At 48.0% G+C, this 13,082-nt stretch overlaps 2 protein-coding genes across 2 annotated transcripts in view; one reads left to right on the top strand and one right to left on the bottom strand.

Moving 5' to 3' along the window:
- The window catches only part of LOC116216425 (uncharacterized), a 69,344-nt gene that overhangs the window by 1,757 nt on the left and 54,505 nt on the right, over positions 1-13,082 (top strand). The window lies entirely within an intron of this gene.
- On the bottom strand, positions 7,477-8,415 carry LOC146544607 (uncharacterized). Its single transcript, XM_085220282.1, has one exon. The coding sequence runs from the start codon at positions 8,413-8,415 to the stop codon at positions 7,477-7,479; it is 939 nt and encodes a 312-aa protein (XP_085076408.1).

Raw genomic sequence — 13,082 nt, forward strand, 5'->3', positions numbered from 1 at the left:
GGCATGCTTGTGATGGATGGGCAGTTGGACGTGATGATCTTAGAGGTCTTTCCAACCTTAATGATCTATGATTCTGTTCTATAATTCTGCTGGCCAGCATGTTCCTCCACAAGAGATGGGAGACTCATACCTGGCAACTTTCTGTAAAGTGTCTCTTTGGAAAGAGAAGTGGGAAATGGCAGTATGTGGAGAGGCAGAACAATCTTGGTGGTAGCATGGTCACTTCAAGGCTGAAGTTTCCGCCTTGGGGCTGAAGACAGTTTTCTACACTTTTTTAGACAAACAGCTTCTTTCCAGTAAATCTCCACAAAATGCTGAGTCCCTCTGCTACTGCTGTAAATAATAATAAATAATAATTATAATAAATAATGATGATGATGGCGATGGAACTGGCATGTGCCTAGTGCATCCCTGTTACCAGCTGACACTGGATTGACTAGAATGAAAACAGTCACGGGTGTTTAATGCTCTGGCAGCTCTGAATGGAAGGGCTGTTAACACCTGTAGTAATTCGGAGGCCTAGGGCTGTCATGCTGAGATGACAAGTTTAATGTAATCTGAGGACAGGTATTTCTTGGTTGTCCGTATTGTGAAGTGTTATAAAGAAGGCTGTACTGAAACCTACAGTCCAGAGATTTGGAGATAGTGTAGCAATGAAATAAAGCAAAAATTAGTTCAGTCATATCTCAGAACTGTGGGGAAGTCATGCACTTTTGGCTTTCTGTTGCAATGCCAGGCATTACGAAAGTCATCTGACAGGATTTTGTTTCTGGGTTTCTTTGATGCTCTTTGTTTTTGTTTTTCTGCTTCTTTGGAGCTTTGCATTATATCCATGGCTGAAGACAGGAAGTAAGATGGCTAAATCTCTAACAATTGTGTGGTTGAAAACCTTTGGGAATTAGTAGTAATTTACCAGTGAGCCCTGGGCAAAAAAAGACAGAAATTAACATTTCTTTGTTGGTTCTCAAGAGCTCAGTGTTGCTTGTTATGACACCCCTTCTTAAAACAAATAGGGAAAATAAACTGATCCAGAAATGCAATCTAGAAGTTACACAGAAATCTCTTAGTTGTGACTGAGAAGAAAGGAAGGCTATCCTGCCCTGGGCAATTACCTCAATACTTTTTTTTTTAATTTAAGGCTTTTCACAATAATGTTTTTATATGAGCAAAAATGTTAAATTGTAGTATTAACAAAAATAAAATAAACTCACAGGCACTATTGTACTGCTGAAAAATGGTGGGGGTTGATAAACAGGAAGTATCAGAACACCAAGGTGCTGGACCAAGGTTACCTGGAACAGTTACCCATCTTAAAAATAAAATGAGATCGCAATAAGTTTGTGCTGTATAGGGAAAGGGACTTTTTAATGGAAAACTGGATTTCCTTCCTTTCTGTTTGTGACTGTGGTTAGCTGGCAGGTAGCTGCTCAGAGGCTCTTTCTTTTCTGTGTCTCACGCGCATTAGGAGCTGTGTAGGGACCGGCACTCAGGTGGGAGGTGGGTCTGCTGGCACTGTGGCTGCCCATGGCTGCAGGCTCCATGGGGAGCAGCAGGGAGCAGCGATCCCTCACACTGAATGTTCCCAGATCTGGAGTCAATGCTGAGAGGTTAATTCTGGGCTCAGCACCCTGCCCAGGATGCTGTATAGAGGGATGATCGGTGGACAATACCCTAAGCAGGTATTTGTCTGTAATCTTTCTGTAATCTACCTTTTAATCTAAAGCTAAAGCATTATCTGGTCTAATTGATCCCACTGCCGTCCAACAGCTGTCAAGATATTATGTTGTACAGTTGATTTTGCAAGGAGAGACTGTGATGTTTAGACACCTTTGGCCCACTAGTTCTACAAGAACTATTGAATTTCCCTGATGCCATAGAGGGTAGAGGAGGAAGAAGCTGCAGCACTGTGCAACAGTTGGCATTGAGGGCCGTACCCCCTAAGGGAGCACAAAAGCAGAGTGTGATGCCCCTTGAGATGTGGGACAACTGTTGTTTGTGACTGAATGCAGCCACAATTTTCTATTGTAGTTTAGTTAGAAGATCTTCCGCGATCCTCCTTGGATGCTGAGGTGTGGCCCAGCAGCAGCTGTGAGTGTAGAGAATAGTAAGAGGATTTACTTTCCCTTGGGCTTTATATTGAAAAGGCATTACCTTTGCTCTCTGCATCTCACTGGAGTAAATTGTACTTGCAGATGTGGCAGTCTGCTTTTTGAAAAAAAGTGGTTAGTCCTTGTTTTCTTTCCTATGCTAGATATTAGCAAAAAACGTTCTCATTTCATCAAGGGCAATTGAGAATTCAGTAACAGCTGTAAAGTGCTTTGGCTGCACAATCCTAGAGAAGAAAAAGGCTTTCTTCTGTAGTCATGGCACCCACTTGGCAGAAAGCTGTATCCTCTGTCACCCCTGCATCCCCTCCAGTTGCAGCCACCCAAACTGAGCTCTCAGGGGAACATGTGACCACCCAGGGTGTGCTCGAGCCTCCTGTCAGAGTCAGGTGGCAGCAGCATTTTCTTACAGCCTTCTGGTTGCAGGGAGCAATACTGACAGGAACAGGCAGACCCAGCTGATCCACATGTGGCTCCAAGGCTGGTATCACTGACACAATTTTGTGTTTCTAGATCATGGGATGGTCTACACAACACCAGGCCTGCTGGCATCTAATGGGATGCACCTTTCTCATGGGATTTTTGTACAAGAGTTACTGGGGCTGATCAGTAGAACTTTAAAGCAGATTCCATGGGGAAAAGGAATAAAACCAGGCTCACGTGGTGAACCTGATGAGTTATAGGATGGCAGGACAAAATGTGAGGGCTGTGTTCTAGAGAGATACTTCAGTGAGGCTCAGGAGGTGCTGGCTACAATGAAGCACCTTTGTAATGTTGTTACACCAGTGCTTGCAGCACACAAGGAGCAAGTGAGAGGAGCCAGAAGCCTTGGCTCAGTGCCAGAGCTACGACATCATTGGCATCAGTGAAAACTGGTGGGCAGAGCCCTGTGACTGGTGTGTTGCTATGGTCTGTTCTGGGTTTTTCAGCAGGGACAGGCAGGGCAGGTGAGGTCAGGAGGTGGCTGTGTGTGAGAAAGTGGCTGGGCTGTACAGAGCTGGCAGCTGGTGATGGCATGGTTGGGAGCCTCTAGGTAGGGATTAAGGGACAAGCAAATAACAGAGATTTTGTTGTAGGAGTCTGCTATGGGCCACCCAGTCAGGACAATGATAGCAATGAAATAGTCTTTAGGAATCACAGAATAATAGAATGGTTTGGGTTGGAAGGGACCTTTAAGATCATCTACTTCCAACCCCCTGCTACAGGCAGGGACACCTCTCACTAGACCAGGTGTTGCTCAAAGCCTCATCCAGCCTGGCCTAGAAAGCCTCAGGGAGGGGGCATTCACTGCCGTACTGGGCAACCTGTTCCAGTGTCTCACCACCCTCACAGTAAAGAATTTCTTCCTGATATCTAGTGTAAATCTACTCTCTTCCAGTTTAAAGCCATTTCCCCTTTCCTGTCTCTACATGCCCTTACAAAAAGTCCCTCCCCAGCTTTCCTTCGGGTACTGGAAGGCTGCTATGTGGTCTCTTTGGAGCCTTCTCTTCTCCAGACTGAACAGCTCCAACTCTCTCAGCCTGATTACTAGGAGCTTATTACTAAGAATGAAAGAGATACCTCTGGATCAGCTGCCCTCGTCCTTATGGGTGACTTCAACTTGCTGATGCACACAAGTACAGGACATTCGTCCTATACTTTGATGATAACTTCTTGGTACAGTTACAAAGAGAGCTCACTAGGAAATGTGCTCCTCTTTTAAATAGGGAGGGTGTATATGGGTGAAGTTGCCATCTAGGTCATAGTGACTGTGAAGTAGTTGAATTTAAAATCTTTGCTAGGAAGCAAACCACCACCAAAACTTCAACCCTGAATGTGGGGAGAGCAGGTTTCAGGCTGCTCAGGGAATTAACAGGGTCTCCTGGGAAACTGCTTTTGAAGGCACTGGCAAGTGTTGCTCTTCCCCAATATTTGTAGGCAGAGATTCTTTTAGACTTTTTTTACTTGATTTTTGTAACTAAGGCTGGAATAGCTCTCAGTTAGTCTTTGTAGTGATTCACTTAATTTAAAAGGAAACACCACAAATCTTCAAGCTTCATTTTTAAGTATATGAATCTGCTTAGAATGACGAGACAGCATCTGGCACAGAAACTTCAGATTACCACGAGCTTCAATTATTTTCTTTCCTTTTGCGTATGTAAGAGCCTGAGGCTTTAGTATATGTATTAATATATTAAGATTTTTCTTTAAAAAATGAAATTGTGTATGAATTATGCTTGGTATTTATTATTGGCTGCTCCTTTCCAGCAGAACCTTTTTGCAACTTGTATATTGGAGGTATGTTCCTCTGTGAGCAGGCAACTAACCTCTAGTGAGATTGTTCCAGGAATCAAATATTTAAAGCAAAGAAGGAACTACTGAAAACTGTTAGGTTTTTGAAACCTGGCTTAAAAGCACCTTAAGGGCATTTTGATTTTTCTAGGCTATGAAGCTTGTTGGTAATATAAATCAGATGAGGATCTACTTGTTTATCTGTGTCTTTCTCACGTTGCAAATGTGCTTCACCTGCTGTAATACAATATAAAATAAAGGAAAATTGTTATGATTTTTTGGAAAAAAACCTCAGAGAACAAGACCAGTGGTGCCTAAACTAAATGGAACGGGAAAGCACGTTGCCCTTATTCCCTTCTCCCCAGTCTGAGACAGAGCTGAAGTTACCTAGCTCTAGCCTGGCTCTGACAAAGTCAGTGTAGTTTTGATAGGACTGTATTTAGCCTCTAGTGATACAGCAGAGCAATATATTTTTAGGGTTAAATTGCTGTAACATTTCCAGTACTTCTAAGAAATTGATACTGTCCTTTTTTTTTTTTTTTCTTTTCTTTCCTTATTAACCGCAGACCACTGTCTAAAAATTCTCCCTTGATTTTTTGAAAGGCATGTGCCACAACACACACGTACCATGCACAGTGCGTGCCACATAGGAGGCACTGAAAGTGTCTCAGCACCCACTGTTGCACAGTTGGCTGGCTTCTAAAGCATTGCAAGAGCACCCTTCTGCAAACATGATTTAATCTGGTATGTGTCCACACCCTTAGACACAGTTCAGAGTTCTGATTACCTTTTCCCAGGATAGATATAGCAAAGGTAGACATGAAATAAAGGATTGACAAGAATTATGTGCCACGTGGAGCAGTTTCTATGCGGGAAAAGACTATGCAGGAATCAACTGAGATGACTGTGAAGAATTGCAGTTGGACAGTTGTTCTTGGTTTATTTACAGACCCCATCATCTCTTTGTGTAATGGCTTTCAAATTGCAATGATGTTTTACATATGAGCAGTTAAAGCACATGGAGAGTGATGATCTGACTGATACAGTCTATTTACATTTCCAAGAGGCTTTTGACCATGTTTCCTATCAGAATTTTTGATGGAAAGGTAAGGTTAAGAAAGGTCACAGCATGGACGCATATCTAAAAGACAGGACAAAGAAGGCAATTGTAAATGGTCGGTTCTCTGTTCATGGGTTGTTACAAGTCAGCTTCTGCAGGGATCTGTGCTGCTGAAAATAAATCACGTGGAAAAGGATGTGAATACTGAAGTTAAGAAAGTTTACTGATAATGCAGTTATTTCATGTGAGAGAAGCCCCCTTTTGCTGTCTCTGCCGGGCAGTTCAGTGGTCCCACAGCTCTTTCTGAAAGTCCACTTCCTCAAAGCCAGGCAGCAAGCAGGTTTAAACAGCAAAAGACCTCCAGACTTGGGGCTTGCTTACAGTTCTTCATCCTCTCACCTCTCCCACCGTGTAGGTGTTTTCTGACCGGTTGGGTGAGGAGAAGTGACTCAGATGTGCTGTTTCATCAAGAGGGCAAGTTGCTGATGGATTGTGCATATCAGTTTTGGCAGGGGTGAGGAATTAAAAGGGGCTAATGTTTACCATCCTCAGCCTTAATTTATTATTTTGCTACCTACTGCAGATCACTGAGGTAGGTTGAAGCTTCAAGTGACGATCAGTGCTATAGGCACTTGCACCTCTGTCCTCAGCATTCCCAGTGAGCCCCCGAGCCCACAGATCTGCTGCCTATTTAATTGTCCTTTTATATCTTTCCCATGGAAAATTGCGAAATGTGTTTTGTTTGTACTGATGCACAAGGGCTTGGAGAATTAATATGAGAATCTTCTGTGGGATCTTTTCTGCTAGGCCAGGATTTTCTCTAATTTTTGAGGGCTTTGAGAGGTCAGTGTTATTTTGAGACAAGGCTCCAACCCATCCTGGTGATAACTAATGGGCACTTGTTTTCCCGATGAGAGCCTTGCTCATGTTTTTTCCTTGAGCCTTGCAGAGTTCAAGTACAAGGAGTGAGTATTCTTCTCATTAAAGTCACTTCTAATCTGCTCCACTCAGACAGAGGAGCTGAGGCTGCATTTTAAATTTTGACTTAAACAGAATAATGAAAACAGATTTCTTCATGTCATTAACAGACAGACTCGTGTAGCAGTGAAAAGCTGGAGCTCCTGAAGTCAGTGAGATCAAAATTGCTTCGATTGTGGTCTGGCTTTATTTAAGGCTTTGCTTTTATTTTAAATCCATATAGTTTGGAAAAAAAAACAACTTCCAAACATTCCAGACTTACTTGTATTTATGAAGGAACTTTCCATAATTTCATTATTGAAAAAAGTAAACAAACGTAACTGTGATTAATAGTCCAGCTCATTGATGAGTTCTTGGAAAAAACCAAGTAAATACAGCACCAAGCCAAGCAACCCCTGGGCAGTTGAGACGGGATCAGTTAGCACATGCCAGGGCTGAGGATGTGCAAGATGATCAAGGGCAAGTGTGCCCTGCGCTGGGGAGCCTATCGCTGGGCCCAGCGCTCCAGCTGCGGCCTCCTTAGATCTGAGCAGAGGGGCAGGATCACCGCCCTTTGCACGCTGGCAGCAGGCTGGCACCTCGTGCAGCCCAGCCCAGCACTTACCTTTGCGGGCAGCGCTCCTTGCCGGTTCAGCCGAGTGTCCGGCAGGACTCCTGGGTCCTGTCCAGCTGGGTGGCTCCGGCTGCGGAGTGGCCAGGAGGTGTTCCACCCCAGGTGCAGAAATTTGCCCTTCCACCCACTAGTTTAAGTGGTGGGATTATTGGAGTAACTTGTGCTCCATCTCCGCCTTGTTGAAGCCCTCAAGTTTTGTTAGCACTGCCATGAGTGCCGATTCCTGGTGGTGGAAATAAGGTTGCGTTTCTACACCCTCCCCAGGGACGGGAATATGGAGGAAACATCATGGGTAGGGAGAGCGACGCCAACGGCCTTGTCAATAAGACAGACACTTTTTCTTCTTTGTTGTAACAGATGTTTATTTTGTCTGCAAGCAGCAGGCCGAGAGGTAGATGTCGTCCTCCCAGCCCGCCGGAGCCGTGCTCTGACGGCAGTGCGGTGCCGGCCTAGCGCCGCCGCCGGGGCCGCCTCTTGCGGGGCGGGGGTGAGTCCTGGCGGCTGCTGCTGGCCTTCCTCTTCGGGGGGCGCCGGTGCCCCCCACACGAGCGGTCCCTGCCCTGGGCGGAGGGGCCCGCTGCCGCCGCCTGCCCTGGCTCCTCCTGCGGCTCCTCCTCTGAGGGCGCGGTGGCGGTGCTGGGGTGCCCGGGTCTCCCAGAAGAGCTGCCGGGCAGCTCCTCGGTGCTGGGCCCTGCCGGGCTGGTGGAGCGACCTGGGCCCGAGGCGGGAGGCTCCTGACAGGAGGCGCTGGTGATGGCGCTGGCTGCAGGGCTGTCCTCCCGTCCTCCAGCAGCACGGCTGACTTGGTGGTCCAGCTCGTGGCGGATCGTGGGGCCGTACAGAGCTGCGGCGGTGCTGATGAGCCTTCTCACGAAGGGCAGCACGTCGCCATTGGTGATCAGCTGCAGCTCCCGCACCAAGGCCTCCTCGTCCAGTCCATGCTCACAGAGGAGGTTCATGGTGGTCCACTGTCCGGCATAGACTTCCCACCAGTCCTCGCTGGACTCCTGCTGGATCTCCTCCTGCAGCCATTGGAGCAGGGGTTCGAGGTCTTCCGGGTGCTCCTTGAAAAACGCAGCCCAGACCTCGGCTGGGAAGCTGTGCTCGGGTGGGATGAGCACCGGCTCTGCAGGCCCCTGCTCGTCCTGCAGGCCTTGATCTGAGTGCGCTGCGGGCTGCGGGACAGCACACTCAAGGTAGTCGTCATCCGACCTCACCGAGTATCGGATGGTGGTTATTTCGTGCCCGCATACGGCACAACTCGGCTTCCTGTTTGCCCACCAGATGGCACAGCCGTAGCACAGCTGGTGTTGGCAGGGGGTCACGTAGGTGACATCTTCCCGAATTTGCCCGCAGATGGGGCAGATCCATTCGGATGCCACGTCCATGGCCCCGGGCTGTGCGGTGGGCTGGGGAGAGCTGAGGTCGGGAAGCTGCTCCCCTCACTGGTGCTGCAGCAAGCAGAAGGTGTTACGAACTGCAAAAGAGAGAGAGGCCAGGGTCACTCGCCGCCCGGTCCCTCAGCAGCAAACCCTCCCGGTCCCTGTTCCCCACCAGCTGCTGCAGGGGCCATGATGTCCTGCACCACTCAACTCTGCCGCTACAAGCGCACCCTGTGCGGCCCCAGCTGCCCGAGGCAGGCAGGTTTGGGGGAAACGCTGGTGATACTGTGGGACGGGCACCAAGAACTGGTGCCAGCAGCCCCACAGCTCAACGTGTGAGGCATTGCCGCGCTGCCTACCTGCGCTGCTGCACGCGCCTCTCCGCGATGTCCCGGCTGCCTGCTGCCAGCAGGGTCGGGGTACGGCACAAATGGCTCTGAGACGGCGTCTGAGAGCTGCGCTAGCAGCACCCAGAGCACGTTCCAGCTCCAAAGCTCGCCCTGTCCACACTCCAGTCCTCGCACACACGCTCGGTCGGAGGCCAGGCACGAACTGCCGGGCCGGGCTGCCGCGCCCGCGTTAAAGCAGCGTGGGCCAGGCAGTCACAGTGCATCGCGCGGAGACGTCACAAACCACGGCTTGGCCGTGTCGCCAGTCCTCGCCTTCACTGGGTGACATCACCGCCCGTCCCACAGCGATGTCGCCATCCATTGCTTGGTCATCACCGTGCGCCGGCCTCACCTGCTGCATGTGTGCCAGCAGCACCGCAGCCCCAGCACACGTTCCTGGGCTTTCCCCAGCGCCGTTGCCCGCTCCATTCCCGCCCCCCATCTCGTGTGCTCAGTGTCAGTGTTTCACACCAATTACCGGCATCTGGGCCGTGTCTTCCCACAGGTCCATTGGGTGGCTCTGGCCCATGGCAGGCAGCCCCAGGCTCATACACCGTGAAGGTTTATCGTTCAATAAAAGTTCACGCTTCCCTCTGTCTCTTGGACTAGATGATCTTAGCGGCCTTTTCCCTCGTTAATGATTCTATGATTCTATGTTACCCACATGCATGATCGCTGTTTAGCGAAGCTTTCCCTGATGTTGGCAGCATTCCTTCATTGATGCATGTAATATTTTCTATTCGATCTTAAGTGTGCGCTGGTCTGGTCTGCTGCAAAGCCAGCCGCCGCAGAAGCAGCATAGGGCTGCTGTTTAGCTTGAGCAGGGTACCAAAAGGGGACCACGTTTGACTAGAATGGAGAACTAGAGTCACTAATAGGCTTTCATTACTGAGATGCTGAGTACCCACTGGAGAAACTGTCCGTGCTTGTCAAAGTGCTGTGAAATTAACTGACCACCAGTGAATAGGATGTGTGTGTGTGTGCCTTGCCTGAATATGGTCACCTACGCAAAAACCCCGAGCAGTCCCAGCTGGTTTTGTTCATTAACTACACCGGGTTTGCTTGCTACGTACCCCGTACCCTTCCAGAACCAGGCCTACAGAGGTTGCCTGATGCATGTCAGGGATTGCTATCCCGATCCTGCTTAGTTTGTGGAATGTGATGAAATCAAAGCCTAACACGCTTCACATGTAACTTCTGGTCTGTTGGTGTTCAGCTGATGTTGCCACGTCCGCACTGAGTGGACGAGGTGGCTCTGCTGACTTCCCGACTGAGGCGCCAGAAGGTTTATTAGAGGTGCACTTGCTGCAGCTTTTCACTGCATTGAATAATGTGGGATTGTTTCTCATTTCTCCTGTGTTAGCTGAACGGTCACTGGTGCCTTGTGTTATTTGGAGTTTTTCATTGAGCTCTTAAAAACTGACATTTAGATTCTCATTCAATGTGCGAATGAAGATTTTTTTCCGGAGAAACGGCATGTCTCTACCCTCTGCTGAAATGCGGTGGGTTACATATATTTGCAGTGTAATTCTTGCTCTTACCAGAGCAGGTTTGTGCAACAACGCTTACTAAAATGAGAAAGTTTGTGGAAAGCAACTTGGCCAAGGAATACATCATGCTTATTATGTATACGATCAGTGATTAACATACATTAAATACACACGCATATCTTAATACATGAAATTGCTGTGTGCATCCCCCAGCGTCAAATTCCCTTGTGGTACGCACTGAACATCCCCATTTTTCTGCATTACCCACCAAGTGGTCCCAGGTCCCTGAACAGAAACAGTTCCACGGCGAGGACTTCAAGGCCTTGTTTGCAGTACGAGTCCTGCAGTACTGATAAGCTCTAACAAAGCTCTTGGATTGTACTGAGAAGTTTGTTCTAAGAGGATGTCTTTCCTGGCCAATGGACCTATAAAACATCTACAGTTTCTGGGCCGGTTCAGCTCGATTCTGCGACTAATTGGGGCGGAAGGACCCATGGACCCACGGCCTGGGAAGGGGGTAGGAGGGATGAGGAAAAAAGGCAGGGAGATAGGCCTGAAATCAAAAAGCGGTGGCAACAAGCTGAGGGGGAAGACTGATTTACTAAATATGATAACATAATATAACATAATTGGAATTGAAGCTAATAGTAGAATGAGAGAGAGAGAGTGTCCACTACCGAAGGCCTTGCTCTGATGCTGAAGGCGAGATGCCTGGAGATGAGCAGTAAGAGGAGGGGGCCATTCCGTGAGTCGTGAGCAGTTTTATCTATCCCTCTAAATGGAAATGGAACAGTCACATCTTCTGGGAGATGTAGTTCTTCTCTTCTGAGAACCAGGTACTTGGAAATATCGACAGCCTATGGAACTGGAGCAGTAACACTTTAACTCCCAGTGCACTACATGATGTCATGATGTGGAATACTGATAACACCAAATGATAAAGCCCTGGTACTACAGCAATGTTTTCTTTTTTTATTGCGTGTCTATAATACAGAAGACTCGTGTCTGATTCTACCTCATGCTTCATTTTCAAGTTTTATTTGATGTGAAAATATCTCCTGTGTATAAAATTGCTTTACTCTTCTCTTTCTGCTGCTTTCTCAGTGCTCTGTGTATAGATCCCGAAGCCCCGTATCATGGCTTGTATGTTCTCATACCTTAGATTGTGTGAATTAGGAGATACGGATATAAGGCCTTCTTCCCAACTTCTTTTCCTTCCTCTCAAGGAAAGGTCGCAAGGTATCATCAATTGTTTGCCCTGTAATGTTTAAGCAACAGAACAAACCACTCTTTCCTTTATCTGCTGTTGATCTGTTGGCGCGGTGATCCACACGTGAGAGCATGAAGGTGCTGAAAACACTGCTGAACAGCATGATCTGTATTTAAAGAGACCTTGGAGAAGTAGATTATGTTTACCTTCTGTGATCCAAGAAAGTACATTCTGTTCACTTAAATGTATTTTGCTCCTTTTCCTCCATATATTTCTCCATATCTCTGCTCCTCCATTCTAAACAGGAAAAGAAGAATTGCAATTGCATCTCCGCCCTGCATAAGTCTACGAGAGGCTCAGATGAAAAGGTGTCCCTCTGCTGGCTTGCTCGCATGCTTGAAGGTGGTGAAGATCCACTCTACGTGGCAAGGAGGCTGGTGCAGTTTGCAAGCGAGGATATAGGTACGTACTTTCATATTTCTTGATTGGGTATTATGTTAACTATGATCTGCCAGTCTTCTGATTTCCAAAGATGAGTACGTGGAAAAAACCAAGTAAATACCAAAACAAATACTCCATGTGCAATAGGTATGAAATAGTGAAATGGATCATGTCCAACAAAAAGTAAATATATTCAGACAGAAGCCTAGATTCGATGTCCTAGTGGTGACAGCTGCAGGAGGAGCAAAGATTTTTGAGGTTAGGTTTGGACCGCGTGTAACTATCTGTTCTTTCAATTCTAGTCATGATTGTAGGTGTCGTCTTGTGTCACAGAGAATGTGTGTGGCAGGCATGCCTGGGTTTTTTGTGTGTTCCATTGTTCTAATGACTTTTTTAATGTTTAATGAAGCCCAAAGCTTACCATGACACGCAAACGTGACGATAGGTTTGGGTCAGTAGTTATGAGTCACGAGGGAATGTCACACCTGCGTGGTAGACTGGCTCCTCTCTGAGGCTCCTCACAGCAAGCCCCGCTGCCCTCCAAACTCAGCACCAAGCCAAGCAACCCCTGGGCAGTTGAGACGGGATCAGTTAGCACATGCCAGGGCTGAGGATGTGCAAGATGATCAAGGGCAAGTGTGCCCTGCTCTGGGGAGCCTATCGCTGGGCCCAGCGCTCCAGCTGCGGCCTCCTTAGAGCTGAGCAGAGGGGCAGGATCACCGCCCTTTGCACGCTGGCAGCACGCTGGCACCTCGTGCAGCCCAGCACAGCACTCACCTTTGCGGGCAGCGCTCCTTGCCGGTTCAGCCGAGTGTCCGGCAGGACTCCTGGGTCCTGTCCAGCTGGGTGGCTCCGGCTGCGGAGTGGCCAGGAGGTGTTCCACCCCAGGTGCAGAAATTTGCCCTTCCACCCACTAGTTTAAGTGGTGGGATTATTGGAGTAACTTGTGCTCCATCTCCGCCTTGTTGAAGCCCTCACAAGTTTTGTTAGCACTGCCATGAGTGCCGATTCCTGGTGGTGGAAATAAGGTTGCGTTTCTACACCCTCCCCAGGGACGGGAATATGGAGGAAACATCATGGGTAGGGAGAGCGACGCCAACGGCCTTGTCAATAAGACAGACACTTTTTCTTCTTTGTTGTAAC

Source organism: Meleagris gallopavo, chromosome 3, assembly GCF_905368555.1.
Source record: "Meleagris gallopavo chromosome 3, MGAL_WU_HG_1.1, whole genome shotgun sequence".
In the NCBI taxonomy this organism is placed as follows: domain Eukaryota; kingdom Metazoa; phylum Chordata; class Aves; order Galliformes; family Phasianidae; genus Meleagris; species Meleagris gallopavo.

Excerpts from the sequence above, each read along its gene's own strand:
- LOC146544607 (XM_085220282.1), bottom strand. The coding sequence starts at position 8,415 with ATGGACGTGGCATCCGAATGGATCTGCCCCATCTGCGGGCAAATTCGG.